The sequence below is a fragment of the Schistocerca nitens genome, chromosome 2 (assembly GCF_023898315.1).
Source record: "Schistocerca nitens isolate TAMUIC-IGC-003100 chromosome 2, iqSchNite1.1, whole genome shotgun sequence".
NCBI classification, from domain to species: domain Eukaryota; kingdom Metazoa; phylum Arthropoda; class Insecta; order Orthoptera; family Acrididae; genus Schistocerca; species Schistocerca nitens.
This window is the reverse complement of record NC_064615.1, coordinates 980,592,523-980,613,191: the sequence shown is the minus strand read 5'-3', so window position 1 is coordinate 980,613,191 and position 20,669 is coordinate 980,592,523. Positions and strand designations below refer to the sequence as shown.

The window sequence follows — 20,669 nt, the reverse complement described above, 5'->3', positions numbered from 1 at the left end:
CAGTAGGGGCTTCCCCCCTCTCTTTCTTCCAGAGGAATGTGACAGCATTTATAAAAAACAGTTGTAGATTTTGCATAGCTACTTTGTCTCGCAGGTAGTTAAAGGAGGTAGATACTGTTCCCATTCTACCTGTGTTGAAGTCTTGACTAACATTTTCCAGCAAGTACAATCTGTTTTCTGGTATTGTTTCCCGAGTGTTGTTTGTTGTATTTAAGTGCATTTTTCCCTATGTTTTTGACAATAGCATGAAGCATGAAAATAACATAAACTTGTAAGATGTATTGCAAGGAAAATATGTGGGAAGGACTTGTTAAAATAAGACTTTTCTCCAAAAGAAGTCATTTCGAACAAAGCACACAGTACTACAGATTTATTTTTAGGATTGTTGTAAATAGTTCATGATATATGCCAGGAGATAGATAAATAAGTTAGGAAAGGTAGGGAAACCAATTAATTATGTGCAGAATGAGAATTGTTTGAGTGAAGATTTCTGTGCTCCATAGCTTGAAACTCTTTGCCTTTCTTCTTGCAACTGTGGAATTTGTTTTACATTGTACAACCAATTTCTTCCATTTTCATGGCTGAGAATCTTTATATAGCATCGAAGTTTAATTTTGAAATTATCAAATATGCAAATGCTGTTCTCTGTGAACAAATACATTATACCAGGATCGTTAATACCAGTATTACACCATTCTATAAAGAAAGTTGCACATTCTGTCTTTCATTTGCTTATTTTGAATTTTCTGATACCTTCCAAAGGAAACTGACTGACAAAAAGTTGTCTTTATCACTGCAGTTCAGTGTAAAACTTCAAAGATTCTGAGTGATAGAAAAAATGGTTTTTTTTATAATCTGTGAAAGAATGTGGTGTTGATTAGTGATATGAGTATTTTACATTGGCTCAGTACTTTTTCTTCATCAGATGCAATTACGCACATAATTTGTTCCATATCTCTGATTTTGACTGCTGTTTAGTCAGACCTGAAATGTACTATTCCCAGATGTCCATTGCTCTACAGGGCATTTTCTAGCTGCACATATTTTGTTCAGAGTTGATAATCAGTTTGGGTATGATGGAAATGACAAGTAATTCTCACATTGTTATTGTCTGTTGCTTTCTTATGTACATTATTTCCATATTATTATGTTTTCTACATGTACATAAATATTACAAAAAATGTAAATGTTTTCAAAGTACAAAGGAATTTTAAACATTCTTCAGTTTTTGTTGGGAACTGAAATAGTAGAGGAAAACAGTTATTATTTGTAGAGAATGTGCATACTCATTTCATCTCAAATAATTACTGTCAATACATCTTACAGTTTATGAAATGTTTTGCTAGTTAGTAGAAGTCTCTTAACTGTTAGCATGGAGCTGTGGTTTTTGGGTTCTGCATTTTTCCTTTTACTTGTAAAAGTTGAACTGTGTAAGGAAAGACACATGTTTGTGCAGAACTGCTACTACAGAGGTTAAGACTCAAGTAAGCATTTTATGTAATGGTAATGAAGTAATGTTCATTGTCTGTGGCATGTTATCTAATACTATTTATTGTATGCTGTTGCCAGTTAATGTTTGCTTCCCATTGTTTTTGTTATGAAATGATGTTTATTGTTCTCTGTCTGTGCTGTAGCTTCTCCAACCACTCCCAACAACGAGGGTGATCCTAATAACATGCGTAAGTATTCTTTCCTGTGCTGGGATGATGGTGTGCATGGTATTTGTGTTGCCTGTTTGTATGTGGAAATTTGTGTAGTTCGTTTGATCTTGTCTACAGTCACTAATTTGTTTGGTGCATTTTAAGAGATTCTGAAAATTATCTTGACAGTCTTTTGTAGCCTTATTCATAGTAAATTTCTTTTAGTGGGTCATACTTTTTGAACATATTTATAGAATTCATCATCATCTGTTTAGATTACATGCAAGTACTCTTGTGAAAGCAAACAGCTGTAGACAGAACAGTCTGACAGAAAAGTTTATCATTCATGGTACCTGTTAATAGCATAGATACATGTGATACAAACTACCATTACTTTCAATCTGAAAAACAAAGATTCATCAATCAGTGGATGACACTGTAAATGAGAGGCGTTTAATTACAAATAATGTTCCTATATTTGATTTAATTGCTCTTTGTTATATTTTACAGATTTCTCACTTAATTGTGTCAATTTTGTTTCAGCATTCATGCTGTGCTACACTCAAGATGACACTCACACAGAAGGTATTAGTCACTGTTTACTAAGTAGTTAAAACTGACGTAACCTCCTCTGTTGTTGAAAACCTTGATCCATGGCAGCCTTGCTTGTCTTCCCTGTGGACCATTCCTTGCATGCTTATCCTTGGCTTTGGAGCTAGTGTTGCTTAATATATTACATCAATTGATTGAAAGATTTAATTAGTTGTTGTTTGGGGTATGTTTAAAATTTTGTAACATTTGATTCTGTTACAGGAGGAGAAGAATCTGTGCTGTCGTACGAGCCAGTACAACAGCTTCAGATACAGTACACGAGGCCTGTTATTATACTTGGTCCACTGAAAGACAGAGTGAACGATGATCTGATTTCAGAATTCCCTGATAAGTTTGGCAGCTGTGTGCCTCGTAAGTACTGAAGATGTAGCACTTCTTACTGTTTGATATTGTTAATGAAGGAAAGAAAATTAGGTTTTAACATCTCATTCACATCGGGGTCATTAGCACAAAATATCTCAAACAAATACATTAAAATGTTTACTTACTGGTTATAATTTCTATAAAGTAAAATCAGTCATAACTTCTATCTTTGGTGAAATGTGCATCTAAATTTTTGTTTGTTTGTGAATGACTAGGTGTACATATTTAAAAGATTGTCATGCTGTGTACCTGAAAACAAAGCTTTTATAGTTTGAAACTGAGTGATAAAAAAGTGGTGATTGGTGACCTTTTGACTAGAATGTCTGCTTTTGCAAAAACTTCAGTGACACTTTTTTTAATGGCTTTTGCTTTTTTCTCATTTGGCTGTATTGCAACTGTCAAAAAATGATTGTTCCTGTTGAGGAGCAGCAGCATTTTTCCAACCAGTGAACGGAGAGCTTCTCTGACTGAAGGTGTTTCTCGGCATTATTTTTCTTGTCCCTCCAACTCAATAATTACAAAACCAGCAGAATACTGGTTTTGACCTTTGGTTAGCATTCATAATTGTGTGACTCATACTTGACAACGCTACAGGTACTTTGAATTACATCAACAGGTTGTTTTGTCTGATTGTGAAGTGCAAAGTGCAGACACTGTGAACTGGCAGTCAGCCATGAGCGAGCAAAAACAAACCGCCAGACAGGAGAGCAACAGTGTGGGGAAACCATCCCTGCCTCCCTGTTGCAGGGCAGCAAGCCTGCTCCTGCCTGTGTTTTTCTTTTTAGTGAAAGTGGAACTGGCTCTCGGTCATTCAGATTGCCAATCCCTTTTGGTGCTGTGAAGTTTGTAACCAAATTCCGAGGTGGACCAAGATAAGTCTTGTCACTCATTTCAAAATAAGAAAAGAAAACAATGCACAGTACAAAGCATTCAGTAACGGCTACCACACAATTGCTTGCTGAGCTTTGTAGTGCCCTACTGCTAATAGTATTTGATGAAACCACGGAACCACAGTCCAAAACATCCACCACCTAAAACTGCCATGTTAAAGTATTCGCATTGTACCAACTTTTGAAATTATGCTAGCAGACAAACGTAAACTTTTCTTTGCCTCTGTACATGCAGTAATGATTCTAATCTTATCTTCATGATTCCTATGTGAGCAATATTTAAAGCCGATTCTTGAAACTTTGTTAACAGACTTTTTCAGGATAGTCTGCATCTGGCTTCAAGAGTCTGGCAGTTTACTTTGTTCAATATCTCTGACGCTCTCCCATGGATTAAAGAAACCTGTGACCAGTCATGCTGCCCTTCTGTATATATATTCAGTATTCCCTGTTAGTCCTATCTGATCGATTCCTACAGTGACTCATTAATGTTATAGTCCTAGGATACTACCTCTTTTTTTTTTAAAAAAAAAAAGTGCAAAATTTTACGTTTCTGAACATTCAAAGCAAGTTGCCAATCTCTGCATCATGTTGGAGTCTTATCAAGATCTGACTGAACCTATAAGCATCTTCTCCGAGATAGTACTTCATTATAGATAACTGCATCATCTGCAAAAAGCCTGATTTTACTATTGTCTGTGAGGTCATCGATATACAACATGAACAGCAAAGGTCCCACTGCACCTCCCCAGGGGCACACCCAAAGTTAGTTTTACATCTGATGATGACTCTCCATCCAAGATAACATGCTTTGTCCTCCCTACCAAAACATCCTCAATCCAGTCACAAATTTCACTTGATACCCCATATTATCATACTTTTGACAGTGATGCTGGTTGTCATTGAGGAGGTCATACTGTTAGAGATACCTCATTATGTCCCCTTCTTGTAGACAGGTGTAACCTGTGCCTTTTTCCAAGAACTGGGCACAATTTTTTGTTCAAGGAATCTACAATAGATTATAGTTAGAAGAGGGGCTAACTCAGCCACATATTCAGTATAGAATCTGACAGGGATTCCATCAGGATCTGGAGCTTTGTTCAGTTTTAACAATTTATCTGTTTCTCGACACCACTGACATTAATACATATTTCATTCATCTTTCAGTTGTATGAGGATTAAATTGAAGCAATTCTCGTGGGTTTTCCTTTGTAAAGGAGCATTTGAAAATGGATTAAGCATTTCAGCTTTTGCTTTGCTACCCTCGATTTCAGTTCCTGTTTCGTTCGCTAGGGACTGGACACTAACTTCAGTGCTACAAACAGTCTTTACATATGACCAGAATTTCTTTGGATTTTGTGAAATGTCATTTGACAATATTCTGCTACAGTAGTCACTGAAGTCATAATGCATTGCTCTCTTGACAGCTAAATGTGTTTCACTCAACATCTCTTTATCTTCAGCCCTATGCTTTGTTTTACACCTGCTACACAGTAATCTCTTTTTCTTTAGAAGGTTCTTTACAGTGACCGTGTACCATGAAGGTTCCCTCCCATTATGAACTGTTCTATGGAGTACATATCTAACCAGTGCATGATCAACTATTCTTTTAAGCTTGAGCCATAGTTCCTCTACGTGCTTCTGCCCTGTGCTGAAAGTTTCAAGTTTCTCATTGAGGTATGATCTTACTGATTTTTTATTTGGTTACTGAACATATATATCTTTCTGCTTGTTTTAGCTGCTCTCTGTACTTTAATAACTTTTGCTGACACAACCGTGTCATGGTCACTGATACCAGTTTCAATGTGGACATACTAAAAGATGTCAGGTCTATTTGTTGCCATGTCATGAGTGGGGTTCCTAACTATCTGTTCTAGGTAGCTTTCAGAGAAGGCATTTAGTAAAGTTTCACAGGATGTCTTATCACACCCACTGCTAAAAAAAACTGTAATTTTCCCAGTTAATTGTTGGATGACTAAAGTCTCCACCCATGATTACATTATGATTGGGGAAATTATGGACAAGTAAACTGAGGTTTTCTCTAAAGTTTTTGACCATGTTAGGAGATTAGTCTGATGGGCAATAAAAGGATCCAATTATCATTTTATACCCATTCCTGATACTGACAATACCTCATCTCCATTTCCCATTTTCCTCTGCTTTCAATATACACGTAAATTTTCCCCAAAAATCTCACTGCTTTTTGTGAGCACTTCAAACTCTGGCACTTTGTTACGAATGCTTCGACAATTTACTTCTAGGATTGTAATACTCACACCAGTGGGAGGCATTTCTTTCACTCTTACACCGATACATTTGGGTTTCCTACAGCTATCATTTGCGTTGGACGGAGAGTCATCTTGTCTAAAATACCCTTGTGCATCCCACACACAATCAGCTACCTGAGTAGCAGCTTCTGATGTATGGTGCTAACCTGAAATATTAAGAGGGACCCTACAGTTGTCAACCCTATGACCCAAGTCCAGGAAGTTGCAGTCTATTGCTTGTCGCAGAACCTTCAAAGCCTCTGGTTCAGTCCTTCCGCTTGACACAGAACCAAAGGGTGACAATCAGTTCTGAGGATAATGCTGCAATTTGTGAGCTTCGTTGAAACTCCACACGCAAGGCCGGTGTTCTCAACCCTCTCCGCCAGTTGCTGGAATGACCCAAGAATGACCTCGGAGCCCAAACAACAGGCATCATTTGTTCCAATATGCACCACAATCAGCAGCTGGTTGCACTCTGTTCCCTCAATGACTACCAGAATAGCCTCTTAAACTTGCTGAAGGAGGCCCCCAGGCATACACACTGAGTGCACCTGGCATTCTTCCCTGTCCCTTGCTGCCATTTCCCTAAGGGGTAACATCATCTGCTGTGCATTCAAACTGCTGACAATTAATAGACCCGTACACTTTTGCGTTCGCCTGCTACTGACACCAGACAAAACAGGTTTCCCCAAAACAGGTGAAGTGAGTCCCACCGGCTCAGTTTCAGTGAAAGACATGGGGGTTAATACAACACCCTGAGTCCTCCCTGGTCCCCATCTACCCTGTACAGGACACCTAGATCTACTATTGACACGTCACTCACACTTAAGTGGACAGGTAATGACAAATCCTGTACTTTCTGCAGAGGATATAGGATCCACAGGAGAAGGCAGTACTTTGAGTATCTCTGGTACAGTTATCACAGGTAAGCAACTCTTGGGAGCTCTTTCAACACACCAATTTGCATGAGCTGCCAATTGTTTAACAGTTGTCAGAGCAATTTCCAGCTGCATACGAATGCCATCCAACTCGTGCCATGTTTGAGAACAGCATTCACAGTGGGCCTGCATTTTGACTGTTGCAGTGTATCACAAGGCATTGAACAAATAACATTAAATTAAACCTGCTGATTGCCTCACAATTTGTTGAGCTAAAAAGTTGCTAATTCCTTATAGGAATTGAAGCAGATACACAAAACAAGATTTCTATAAAGCAGCACAAAAACATTTCGTAAAAATTACTAGTTTCCTAAAACACTCTGTTATTTTTAGTGTTAACAAACATGAAAATAGAGTTAATTTATGATAAATGCAGATAATATATAGGACTGTTCCTCTTTAAGGGAAAACTATATGTAACACAATATGTTAGTTAGAAAATAATCTGCTACAGTAACTAAATCACAAACAGTGATTTGTTAAAAGTTGCTCATAGATTATGTAAAGGACAATGGTAGCTTCCAAAAATTCTCAGAAACTGACGTTTATTTGTCCTGATATACAGTGAAATTCATGTGTGATGTATACTTTGGCTGGAGGGTTGCAACTTTGTGAAGTGTCTCATAATGAGAATGAATTAAATTTGTATTGAATGTCGAAATAAGTATAGCTGTGATGACTGTCTTTCTCTCCATGTGGTGGTTTTATTTTTTACACCATTGTGGCATTGGATTTTAAACTGTTGTTCACGGGGATTAACAGTGGGACTAAATATGCACTGAGAATTCTTCTTCATAACATTACATGTAATCCAATATTACCAAGGCGTGCTGTCACCTGACTCACTATATGACAAAAACCTTTTGATCAAGTAACATTTAAGTGACTTAAATTTAATTGTGATAATCTTTAATTCAAGGCATTCCTTACCAAGCTTTCATGCCCAGATTCTCCAGAGAATCCTGTAGTAGTGACAAGCAGTCATGCATGGGGTGTCTTGTCAGCAGGCCCAAGTAATAATTATTACCAATGAAGCCACCTGACATACTGTGGGAAACTCGGTCATTTTTTACACACATACACATTTTTGGAATCATTATGTTTTCAAATGGTGAACTTCTCAGGTATCTTTTTTTTTTTCTTCTTCCTCTCTCTTTTCTCATCCACATCTATATTTCATAAGCCACCGTACAGTGTTTGGTGGAGGGTACTAGTGTCACTTTCCCCTTTTCCCATTTCAGCCAGGAATGGTTCGCAGGAAGAACAATTTCTGGTAAGCCCCCATGTGAGCTTCACTCATTCTGATTTTACCTTCATGGTTTTTCAATTCAATTTCAATAGCACTAGGCTTTGAGCTGCTGTGTATAACTTACTTGTGTGGACAAGTTTCATAAAAAGTTAGTTTTCTGTTACATTGTGGTAGCAGACATTCGGCTATGCAACATATAGATATGCACATGATGGCATTTTTGAATTCTGATAATTTTACTATAGTAGGGCAACAAAACATTAACGTATCCATATTGAATTGTGGCTCTTCTGACTGTGAGTTCACATTTTGGTACATCAGTATTGAATTGTTCTCTGATTTAATGGTATAAAGTAATAACTGAAGGCTGACTCTGATAGACATTGGTGGATCTTGCTGAAACATTCTAAACAAAACCAGAATACTGATAAAATTTTTTCTGTTGCTTTTCACAACAGAGGTTTCATTGCTCCTTTTAAGTATTGCCAGTCAACATTGTATTGTCTTAATTTGCAGACACGACAAGACCCAAACGAGAATATGAAGTGGATGGAAGGGACTATCACTTTGTGGCATCTAGAGAACAAATGGAACGTGACATCCAAAACCATTTATTCATAGAAGCTGGACAATACAATGATAATCTCTATGGCACATCAGTTGCCTCCGTGAAAGAAGTTGCTGAAAAGGTTTGTTCAAATAGTATTCCACATATGCATATTAACTGTGCCATTCACAATATGGGAGACTGTCAATATCAGTGTTGCAGTGTGAGTTTTTTCAATTTCATTTTTTTATAGTGTTCTTCAGAAATGCCATGTGTTCAGACTTTATTTCTTTAAGCTCCACTGCACTTGATTTTGCAGTGTTATCTAGTTAATGAATTCAGTAAGTTTGCAACTATTCATGAATACATATTTTTATATTTGTAAAGCCCTAGCAATCCACAGTTAGACATTTAAGTGATACAACGTATCAGTTCATGCAATTAAGACAGTTATTATGAATACCAGTATATGTAAAAAGATAATAATATAATTCTGATTGCCTTTGGAGAGCAAAAAATCATCAGTGATTTGACTCCTCTGCTAATTTTTTAACAGGGAAAGCACTGCATCCTGGATGTAAGTGGAAATGCAATCAAGAGGTTACAAGTTGCTCAGCTCTTCCCCATTGCCATTTTCATTAAACCAAAGTCCGTGGAATCCATCATGTAAGTATTTTCTCAAATATCAGTTTAGTTACATCAGGCCAAGTAAGTGAACTGTAACTAGCCATATATACAAAATATTGTTCTATGACATAGCATGTAAATTTGCATATAGAAAGTGACCAGTTACTTTTTTAACTGACATACTCATATTCAAAGATCAGTTTCATGAAAATGAAGCTGGTTACAATTCTTAAATGTATGCGGTCTAGACAGAAGACAAAATTTGTTGTGCAACCATTGATAATGGATTTTCTCCAAAAAAGACAGTATGTTAATTTTTGCAAAGGTCTATAAAAGTTTGATACATTTCAGTATTTTAAACTGTAATGTAGAAGACAATCTGTTCAAAAGGCTAAAAGTCATCTATCCATTTTGTTGCTGGCTGCTATGCAACACTTTGTCTTAAAAGCAAGCTAAGCTGTGTGTTTTGTCCATCATCTTTTAATTGCTATTTAGGTTAATTTCAAATACTACTTTTTTGTTTAATCTTTGAAATGTGGATATTATTGTGTTTTTCCATCCAACCACATTATGGATTACCAAAGCCCAGGATTTCCTTCACACTGACACTTGTTGTCTTTATATTTCTTTTATTTATGCATAGTACTTGTAAGGATTATTTGCATTTAAGTACATTGAGAATTCTTCATTTATAACTTGTTTCTGTATGGCATCAGTGTGCAAAACCAGAAATCTCTGCTACAAGAAACTATAGTGGTGTAGAGTCATGCAAAATGAAATTTGTTCTATGAAATTATATAACTGAGACAAGATTCACAAATACATCAGTCTATTACTGTACTTACTTTATCAAGGATTTCAGATCTATTGAATTTATTTCATCTCATTTAATGTATTTATTATGTGCCAGATACCTTTCCCAAGGGTCGTTCCACACATTTTCTGTTTTTTGGGCAGATACGTGTAATTTCATTTTTGCAGTGTGTTGATGGAATCACCGAAACAAATAATGCTTGTCCTGTGTTTCGTGTAATGCCCATTGTCAACAAAAAACATTGGCTTGTTACTCATTTTAACCAAAATGTTATTTGAAGTTAAATTATACATGACAACAGATAGACAGTGGTCCAAATTTAGTCTAGTGTGATGCTTGTTTTAACAATACGTGTTTATCAGGCCAGCAAAAGTCTAACAACCATTTATATTCAAGGTAGCAACAAAGCGACACTTCTACATAATGATAACAAACAGGCTGATGAGATGGTGCAAGTGGACTTAAGGAAATTGAAACACCAGGCCATTATAAATGAAAACCTTTTGAAAGTTATGCTGTACTGTCTTGGTTCACTACATCTACAAGGCTTATTTTTGAAGTGTAATGTGGTTTATAACAAAAATTAACACCAAAAAATTGGTTAGCATTTGTTTTCTACTTCTTCCTTGCCCGACTTGGCCAGTCTTGTATGTCGCTCAGCACATTGCTCTCTGTTATTGCCATGCAGCAGCACAACTAATGCACCTGATGACCCTTAGGACAGATAGTTGGTATTCCGGTATGATGCCCTCTTGAGTAAATTGTAAATAGTTTAGCTAATGGGCTACAAATAAAACTAAATCCACTGGTATCCTTTTTTCAGTTGTTTCTGGTAGTTTCAACCACTGAATTTGGATTAAATACAGTAGCTGGAAGCAGTTTGTGCCCTGTTTGTTGATATTTAATTCATGATAATTATAAATACTTAAACTTTGATTTTTGCTCCTCTAGGGAGATGAATAAGAGGATGACAGAAGAACAAGCCAAGAAAACATATGAGCGTGCAATGAAAATGGAACAAGAGTTTGGAGAGTATTTTACAGGTAATTTATCCACATTTCCCCTATTTTTCAGTACTGAATCAATATTTGATGAGAGTGCTATATACAGTGTTTGACTGAAATTATTGTTGTTAGAGAAAAGGTAATAGCACCTTGTGTGTTCATAAGAAGGTTCATACCTAAAGCCTATAATAATAATTTTCTGCCAGATACCCACTGGTGAAAGTTTTATCAGAAAATCCTAGGAATACGTGGTCATGTGTAAAGTCAATGAATAATCCAAACCATCTGTGCAATCTGTTGCGGATCCTTCTGGTTCAAAACTGAAGGCAGAGACAGAAAGCAGAAATTTTAAATTACACATTTAAAAATGTATTCACACAATAGGATACTACTGTACCAGTGCTTGACTACCCTACACACGAATGAGTGATGTTGATATAAGTCCCCGCCCCAAGATTGAAAAACAGTTAAGACACTACAAAGTGAACAAGGCACCAGACACTGATGGAATTTCAGTTAGATTTTACACTGAATATGCTATGGAATTGCCCTCTTTCCTAGCCCGTATTTACCAAGAATCTCTTGCACAGTGAATAGTCCTATGTGATTGGAAAAGAGTCTCCCATGTTTGTGAAAAGGGTAATAGATTGGATGCACATAATTAGCAACCAGTATCGCTGATGTCTGTCTGTAACTTGATCCTAGAGTGTATTCTAATCTCAACCATTTTGAAATTCCTGGAGCTGTCAAAGAGATCAGCACTTATTCAGGGGAAAAAAAGGAAAAAGAAGAAACTCATGTGAAACAACTTGCTTCATTCATACATGACATCTTGCACACAACATGTGACAGTGAACAGATAGGTTCCATCTATCTAGAATTCTGTAAGGTGTATAATCATGTTTTTCCAAGTATGCGATCAGCTTGAGAAATATTTGACTAATACAAAGGAGGTTCGATAAGTCCGGTATTAAACACAAAAAAAAGGTTGTTTCATAAACAACTCACCTTATTCTCAACATAGTCTCCATTGAGGGAGATACATTTGGTCCAGTGATCTTCCAGCTTATTCATCCCACTGGAAAAATAGGTTCCATCACAATTTGCAAAATACTTGCTGACCGCAACTATAACATCCTCATTTGACGAAAATTTCTTCCCAGCAATCCAAAGTTTCAAGTGGGGAACAGGAAGAAGTCACTTGGGGCTAAGTCTGTTGCATAGGGCAAATGAGGAACCAGTTCCAAGCCCAATCATGCTCTTTGCTGTTATTATTGTTGATGTTTCATAAACAGTCACAAATCTGTGCAAAAAGTTTTGCAGATTGCGGTTAAATATTACCAGAGATGATGCACTTTTTGTCATCTTGTGAGAACTGCAGTACCCACCTTGTACACAGCTTCTTCATAGCCAAATCTCTGTGCAATATATTGTGCACTCTCTCAGTTGAGATGCTTACAGTCTTGGAAATCTCACAGATTTTTGTATGGTGGTCTTGCATTACCGTATCATGGATTTTGCCTTTGGTATCCTTAGTGGTGTCTTTGGTATTCTTAGTGGTGACTTCACTTGGACGTTCGGAGCATGCTTCGTCTTTGGTGCTTGTCCATCTATGTTTAAACTCACTAAACTAAAAGTAAATGCAAAATGGGATTTTCACTCTGCAGCAGTGTGTGCGCCGATATGAAACTTCCTGGCAGATGAAAACTGCATGTCGGACCGAGACTCAAACTTGGAACCTTTGCCTTCCGCGGGCAAGTGCTCTACCGACTGAACTACCCAAGCATGACTCGTGACCCATCCTCACAGCTTCAAATCTGCCAGTACCTCGCCTCCTACCTTCCAAGCTTCCCAGAAGCTCTTCTGCGAACCTTGCAGAACTAGTAAGTAAATGGTCTTCAATGATGGTGATGATTCTGCATGAACTTCATCCATTTCTGTTTTGATTTTTTGCAGTAGTCAGACCCTTCAAATGAAAATGTTTAATAACAACATAAAACTCAGTGTTCTTCATTTTTCAGTCACAGTCAACACACTGACCAACTCAGACAGCTGTCAACAATGAACTGTACGTGGCACAGAGTTGGAATTCTTTATATGATTCATGGAGTAATCAAGCTTACGAACTATGAAGGAATAACAAAAATGTTCCATTCTTTCATGGAAATTTTTCAGACTTACCAAACCACGCTTGTAGAACCCAATACATTACACTGGAAGGTGAATGTTCTGCAGAAATGAAAGTAACATCAGGTGTGCCCCCAAGGAAGCATAATACAGCCTCCAATGATTTCAGTCTTTATAATTAACCAATCAGATATGATCAGCAGCTGTCTAAGATGCTGACAATGCTGTTGTGTGCAGGAAAGGTGCATGATCTTACAGAATTGCAGAAAGAATTGGACAAAATTTTCACTCGGTTTAATGAATGCCAGCTCTCTTTAAATGTGAATAAACATAAGGTACAAAGAGAAAGAACCGTGTAATATTTAATAATATTATTAGTGGTGAACAACAAGCATCTCACGGAGTATAAGTATTTAAGGGTGATACTAGCTGTGTGAAATGGTACGATCACATAGAATCAGTATGGGAGAGAGCATATGGAAGAGTTAGATTGTTACAATGGTTGGCCACTTGGGCTGCTGAGATGAGAGGAGTGCAAGTGTAAAATTTGTACCCAAAATGTATCACAATCAGGAGCGAAAACAACCCATTTCCATGTTCACTAGATTTGTATTTATTTTTAGAGATCTTACAAGAGCCCAAGGAAGGAAAGAAAGGGGGAGGAGTGTCAAATGTATGTAGCTTGTGTGGAAAAATGTTCTCAAACTGGTCCTTTGTTGGTAAGACAAGATACTCTGAATGAATTCAGAGATGCTCTACTAGGATTGTAACATGTTGGTGTAGCCCATAAGAAAATGTAATAAAAATGCTCAAGGAAGTCGAATGAGAGTCCTTAGAAGAAAGACAATTTAGTCCTCGCAAAAGCACCATTGGAGGGTAAATTTGGAGAATGTGTGTTTGAAGGAGACTTTGCAAACACGGTGATGCCATCAACAAATATCTCAGGTACAGATCATCAGAAAAAGATAAGACTTAGGACTTCTGCATAAGCATGTAGATAGACATTTTTCCCTTGTGCAGTACGTGAAAGCATTAGGAAAGAAAATTGACAAAATTGGTATGATGTAATTTATGCCACGTATTGTGCACAGTCTCTCTCTACAATATAAAGATGCTGTTCCTTCATTTTCAGCTGTAGTCCAGGGTGACACTCCTGAGGACATATACATGAAGGTGAAGGAAGTGATTGAGGAGCAGTCCGGACCGAGCATCTGGGTTCCGTCGAAGGACCAACTGTGACGGTCTGCGTGGACCATGCCCGCCCGCCGCTAGATGCGGCTGGCCCGCGTGGCGTAGTGTCTGAAGAGACCGTGGCCTGTCCACATGCCCAAACACACAAACATAATGCGACGGAGTGTTCCATAGTGATGTCCCACGATCCGATGTGTCGCAAGGAGATTTGCGTGTTATTATCAGTTTTGTGTAGAGCTTGTTGTTTGTTCTTGTATCACTTAACTTGTTATGTGATTGTGCAATTTGTGTGTCAAAGATCCTTTTCAATTTTAACACATGGAATCTGACTAACCACAAAATAGAGTAATAATCTGATCTGAAATGTACACCGAGTCCTCGTTATTCGGAGTTTTGAGGCTTTGATTTGTAACTCGCATTGTATTGGCAATAAAATTTTATTCGAGGTAGGTGGTGTCGAAGGCAGTGTTCGACTGTATGCTGGCTTGCTCTGGACAGAAGCTCTGATATTAGTGGAACTCGTGTTATTAGACTGTGGATGGCTCATCTGATAACAGATTGTGTTTCCGGTTCTGCTAGATGCTGCGCAGTGGTGGTGATCTGTGGGAGTGGTCTGGGAGCTGAGCACGAGGCAGTGATTTGGGATAATATGGCCGAATTGAAATAGTTGTTTTTAAGAATATGAAGATGCCCAAGTTTCTAAAGTTTCACCCTGTGTGTTGTGAAGCAAGTTAAATTATTTTTCAGGCAGAACTTGAACTGTGTATAGTGTGAAATCTTCATCGGACTGTGTACAGTCGTGGGGTTAAAAAGACTCAGTTTTTGTAAATGACTGACAATTTGGAAAGTGTCTTTGCTGGCACTCTAGAGATCTGATTTTTACTAAACAATACAGAAATCTCAGTTACTGCATATTATTTCCCTCTGTGTAAAGTGTGTTGCATTAAATGGAGAGAATATAGGTAAAAAGGTAGTACTCACCAGAATGAGGGTTCACAGTTGAGCCAAAAACGTGAAAAAGTGGATGCTGTAACACTAGCATTTGGAATGAGAGGAGTTACAAAGTGGGAGAAAATAAAAGGTGTAGGGAAATGAATGAAAGGAGGTGGCTTTATCCAGTCTTTCCATTAAATAGCAGGTCATGGATAAAGCAGTTAAGGAATGAAGTAGTATATGATGAGAAGAGGCATTTTGGTACAGGAGAAATGCTACAGAATGGAAAGAGAGAGTAAAAAGTCAAGGTAAAATTAGGATACAAACAGGAGATAGAACCATGAGGAAAGGGTAGACAGCTTGCAGAAATAATATGATGGACAAAGATGTCTGTGCAATTGCAGGCCTTGAGGATTCAGTCACTAAAATTGGCACCTTGATCTGTTTAGATGCATTGGAGAGCTCCTGCTGAAATAACGTATTTATTGTACCTGTGCCTATTTATGCTATGGGTTTTATTGTTAGTGACACTGCTTGCATCTGTTGCGGCAGGTAACATGAATGACTTTTAAGATGTGCATGGGTAGTGTGCAAACATCTCATCTGTCAATCATTGTGGAAGACATGACATGAGAAAGTGGTCATAAAGACGTAGGTTTTATAACTGCAAAGAAAGAGCAGGAATTGGAAATTGATGAGGCATAAGAATGCCACCTGACTGTTCATTCATTTACCATTTACACTCAAGATATTCTCTTTCTGCTCTCTTACACATGACTCAGTCCTCCTTAGAGTTTTTGTGTCTGTGTTTGCTCAGTGCTTACATATTTTATTTTCCTCCTCCTTTTTTCTCTCTGAATACAGAGACAGGGGCAGTTTAGGTTTCTATATTCCCCCTCATGTTTTTGTTGGCTGAACTGTGATACCTATTCTTGCTGAGTACATTAATTTCATTGAGCTGTACTCAAGTTTTCTATTTATCAAATGGGCTGCAAATGCCCATAATCCAAAGATAAGAAGGAAAGCGTCCTGGTTTCCTCCATGAAGAATTAGAGATGTAGTTTAAGAAGAATTTACTACATATGAATAATGATATAATCTGATTGCCATGTTTCAATTTTTATATAGCAATTTAACATTCTTATTACCTGAATTTGAAGATGGTCATGTTTAAAAAAATATGCAGTTTGTTACTAGGTCTTTATTTATTGAGAACTGGTGCCGAAGACATATTCAGAGCTTGTAGTTTGAACACAACATGAATGTACATAACACTCTGTTTATTGGGAAGCTGTATTAAGTGAAAAGTCCTTAGGGGCGTAATGGTGGCTAATATTAAACTCCTTGTTTTGTTTTTAATCGTGTAAACCTGCTAACAAGTTGTTAATGCTGAAGCAGTATGGAAGCACAGCCTGCAAGGCACATATGATGTACTGATGGGAAATTCTTAGATATGATATGATGACAATGCATAAATAATGCATTTTCTGTACACTTTTGTGTGTTGTTACTTCTACAATTTTCTGATTTTATTATGTCCTAATGTTCTCTCTTTTGACATTTTGCAATGATGTCAGTCTTTACTCTATTTCTCTTTTCTGTAAACTCACTTCTTTTCTAGCTTTTTTCTTTTATTAGTTAGAGTGGCCTCTATATTTAAATTGCTGTGCCTGAATGTTCTTTTAAATGATGTTTTATCTCTCTTAAATTTTTGAAACTAACTGTCTGCAATTCATTATAGTGTTTTAACATGGCAGATAATGCTTGTAAATCTGAGGCCACAGTTTTCGTAATTAACTTGTTGATGTGTTACTCATTTGTACAATTCATGTTTTAATTCAATGGCTGACATACTCAGTAAGTTCTACTCTCTAAGCAACTGTAGCTTACTATTAAGTGTGTTGGCTGGTACAAGTAAACAGATCAGATGACAATGTGCATGGCTTTTACATATTAACACTGTTTATAATAAAACTTCTATCCATTGACTGCAGTTGTGTAAAAGTGTTGTTGAATTATTATTGTATACAAAAAGTACTGCCCATTTCATTGCAGTGTAAATAAAGTTGAGTCCCCATAACTTTGGTTACTTACAGTTATTTCTTATTGGTCTCCTTTACTGTGTAAACCATTGAAAAAAGGTGTTAACCATGTTATTACCAAAGCAAGAACACATCCAACATATGACATATGAAAAGAGATTTATGTTCCAAAAGCAAAATATTTATATGGAAGATAATTTACCACAATAAGCACAGACAAAAACAACATCCATTTTGTAAAACAATAAACTGGTAGCCAAGACTGCAGGAATTATTTTTATTCCATGATTACCGGTTTCGGCAAAACTAAAACCGCCATGATCTAGGGATGACAGAAAACACTATAAAAGTGAGTTTGGATTCCACTTATATAACATCTATACATATAAATTTAGTTACATACCTTGGGACACGTACAGGTTGCAACATCAAGGCAAACAATGGTGGTATTAATAGTTGCCTATAACACGCAGGTCTTACAGAATTGTCATAAGTAGCACATAGGTGTCCAAGAGATATGACATTATAAATGTTAAGTGTCTCCATCACATACAAGCACAAGCTAGGTACTACCACAACTCCGGCTCTGTAATCATGGAATAAAAAGAATTCCTGCGATCTTGGCTACCAGTTTATTGTTTTACAAGCATCTAGATCCCTCCCACATGAGCACAATGTGCTCCCTACAACATCCATTTTGAGTCATTTTCATACATTTCTCAAAAATTATTCCAAGATGAATCATGTCATAAAAAGTTTCAAAAAAGTTGTTGGCTTAGAGTGATTAAGATAATAATAAGTTGAGTTAGTGAATTCTTTTCTAACATATTGTTATGAGTTGGCTATGTTCATTGTAGGGTAAGTTTTTCTGGGAACCCAGGTATGATATTCCGTTGAGTAAGAGATAATAAGTGTAATGTGCAAGACCTGTCATTTGTCTTTAGATAAGCAGGTAATTAGACACTTGAACATGCCAGTAACAACTTGATACTACTTTTACTCCCTTATGAACAGCATTGTCAAGAAGGGTAGTGTAAAGAACAATGACACTCTCCATAAATAGAGAATAAGAAAGTAAAAAATACTCTATGCATTTTCCTGACATACAACAGAAAGGGGTGGGGTGGAATCATGATAAGTTATGCAATGATATGAAATGTCTAATGTACAGTAAAGGTAATCTTAAAGAGAAGTTATTTGCTTAACATCAACTTTACTTTTATCACCTCAGCAGTAAATTCAGAATTAATTTCTGTTCATCCCAATCAGAGGAGAAATAAATCTAAGAGTAAGTATTTAAATGACCAGCATATAACAGCAAGTAAAAGGTGTTGTACGTACTGACCATTTAAAATAGTCTCACGCAACAACAAGAAACTAAAACCAGGCACAAGAGCAGGGCATTCAATAAGAACTAACACTTCATGTTGAAAGAATGTTTATTGACACAATGAAAGCATGGATGCAACTGAACTGTCCTATTTATTCACGAATAAACAATTCAAGAACATATCAATGTCAGATTCATAAGTAAGTCCCAGATACCACAAGTGTTTGCAGTACCATTAACCTGTATGGTCTCAGCCAGTGGCTGCAGCCAACAGACTATGCAGATCTCCACATAGGCTGTGGCAATATGCCTTGTAATTATTGGCAGTATTTTCTAATTTTTAAGTATGTTGATACACACAAATAAATTACTTGAAACCACCTATTTCTTCAACAATCTTTTCATTGCAACTTTCCTGATGATTTTCATTGTTTTACTTTTTGTTAAACTAGCCTGTTTCTTCAATTACTCTCTGCCAGGTATTTAGTTCTTCCAATTTCTGCTCATTTTCTTTTCAAATCATCACATCATCTGGATAAGGTTTTCCTATTCTAATTCACTGATTGTCTTATGCCATTATATTCTAGGGTAACTCATCATAGAAAATAGTGTTTACTTAGAACCTCTTGTAGACTGCTCTTTAAACAGCTGCACAAACTGACAACAGTCTAACAGTACATTTACTCCATTACAAAGTATGTCATGAACAGTCAGTCACAGTTCAAAAACAACAGTAACATTCATAAATATAATACTAGACAAAGATCTGACTGAACCATCATTCAACTTTAGTATGGTACAAAAGGCAGTGAGGTATATGGCTATTAAAAACTTTTATCAACTTTCCCAGTAACCTAATGAATTTAATATACAACAAAATTGACTTCAAACACAAACTGAAATCATAGCTATTCCTACTGCTTCAGATTTCTGAGTGGGTGAATGTTTGTTCAAGTATAAATAACTTTAAAACAGATAAAAAATTATAGCTCTTTGAAATCTCAACAATATGAAAAAGTAGTTTTATTAAATTTTTTGCAAAATTAACCTTTTTTATCATAGGAAGCAAGGACATGGTTGCTACAAGTTTCCCCAAGTAAACTTTCATGATATTTCCCTGATTTCCAGACAGGTTTTAGCATTTTTCCCTGACAGATTTTGAGATCTCAAAAACATGTAAGGACATTTGTATTTCTCTCCCATGTGAACAAAAATCTTAAGTACTAACCTCAACATCTTTTGTAATAAACTGTTGTTAGATGGAGAAAGCAAGTCAAATGGTCTGCGTGTTTCATTAAGACCACTGTTGTTATTTTATTTCAATAAAACAAAACACATTTGGTGACAAAAATATGCACTTCCTTGGAGTCACCTTCACTGTTTTCAGAAATAACTTCAGAAAAAATTAGGCCTCTTGAAAGAAGTGTACAAGACAGGGAAGAGTTGTGTAAACCAACATTATAGGTGACTGCCAATAAATATTGGTTCTACTATACTTGTTATTGTCGTTTATTACCAACTGTGTTATGTCAATTATTTTATGGGTATTTTGTGATTTTTCTTCCGAGTGCCGGCCAGTGTGGCCGAGCGGTTCTAGGCGCTACAGTCTGGAACCACGCGACTGCTACGGTCGCAGGTTCGAATCCTGCCTCGGGCATGGATGTGTGTGATGTCCTTAGGTTAGTTAGGTTTCAGTAGTCCTAAGTTCTAGGGGACTGATGACCGTAGATGTTAAGTCCCATAGTGCTCAGAGCCATTTGAACCATTTTCTTTCGAGAAATATGAGTACATAGCGTAGAAACCACCAGTCACTACTACAATTTTCTCCTCCTCCTCCTCCTCCTCCTCCTCCTTCTTCTTCTTCTTCTTCTTCTTCTTCTTGTCATCCATACTTTCTAATACATCAAACTACTTTCAGAGTGCCAAAATATACTACATTAAATAAAATGTCTATAAAACCTTGCACTGTACAGTGTATTTGCAATGAGACATTCTCAGTTCCTGAAATCCATCGCCTCTGGCCTACCGATGAGCACTGCAGTTCTGGGTCCATGGATAGAACATGAGAATCCGCTGCATTATGCCATACACAGACAGA

At 36.9% G+C, this 20,669-nt stretch overlaps 1 protein-coding gene across 4 annotated transcripts in view; it reads left to right on the top strand.

Moving 5' to 3' along the window:
* LOC126237311 (disks large 1 tumor suppressor protein) overlaps positions 1-17,279 on the top strand; it is a 963,837-nt gene extending 946,558 nt beyond the window's left edge. For 2 of the 4 annotated variants that reach the window (XM_049947275.1, XM_049947276.1), the window contains 7 exons: positions 1,635-1,679; positions 2,184-2,225; positions 2,454-2,603; positions 8,473-8,645; positions 9,060-9,169; positions 10,896-10,987; positions 14,208-17,279. In XM_049947275.1, coding sequence (XP_049803232.1) covers positions 1,635-1,679; positions 2,184-2,225; positions 2,454-2,603; positions 8,473-8,645; positions 9,060-9,169; positions 10,896-10,987; positions 14,208-14,314 — 719 coding nt within the window. In that variant the 3' untranslated portion in view covers positions 14,315-17,279. Of the gene's footprint in view, positions 1-1,634; positions 1,680-2,183; positions 2,226-2,453; positions 2,604-8,472; positions 8,646-9,059; positions 9,174-10,895; positions 10,988-14,207 lie in introns of all 4 variants that reach the window. The other 2 variants (XR_007545059.1, XM_049947277.1) reach the window with 2 other exon arrangements.
* Positions 17,280-20,669: the final 3,390 nt, after the last annotated feature.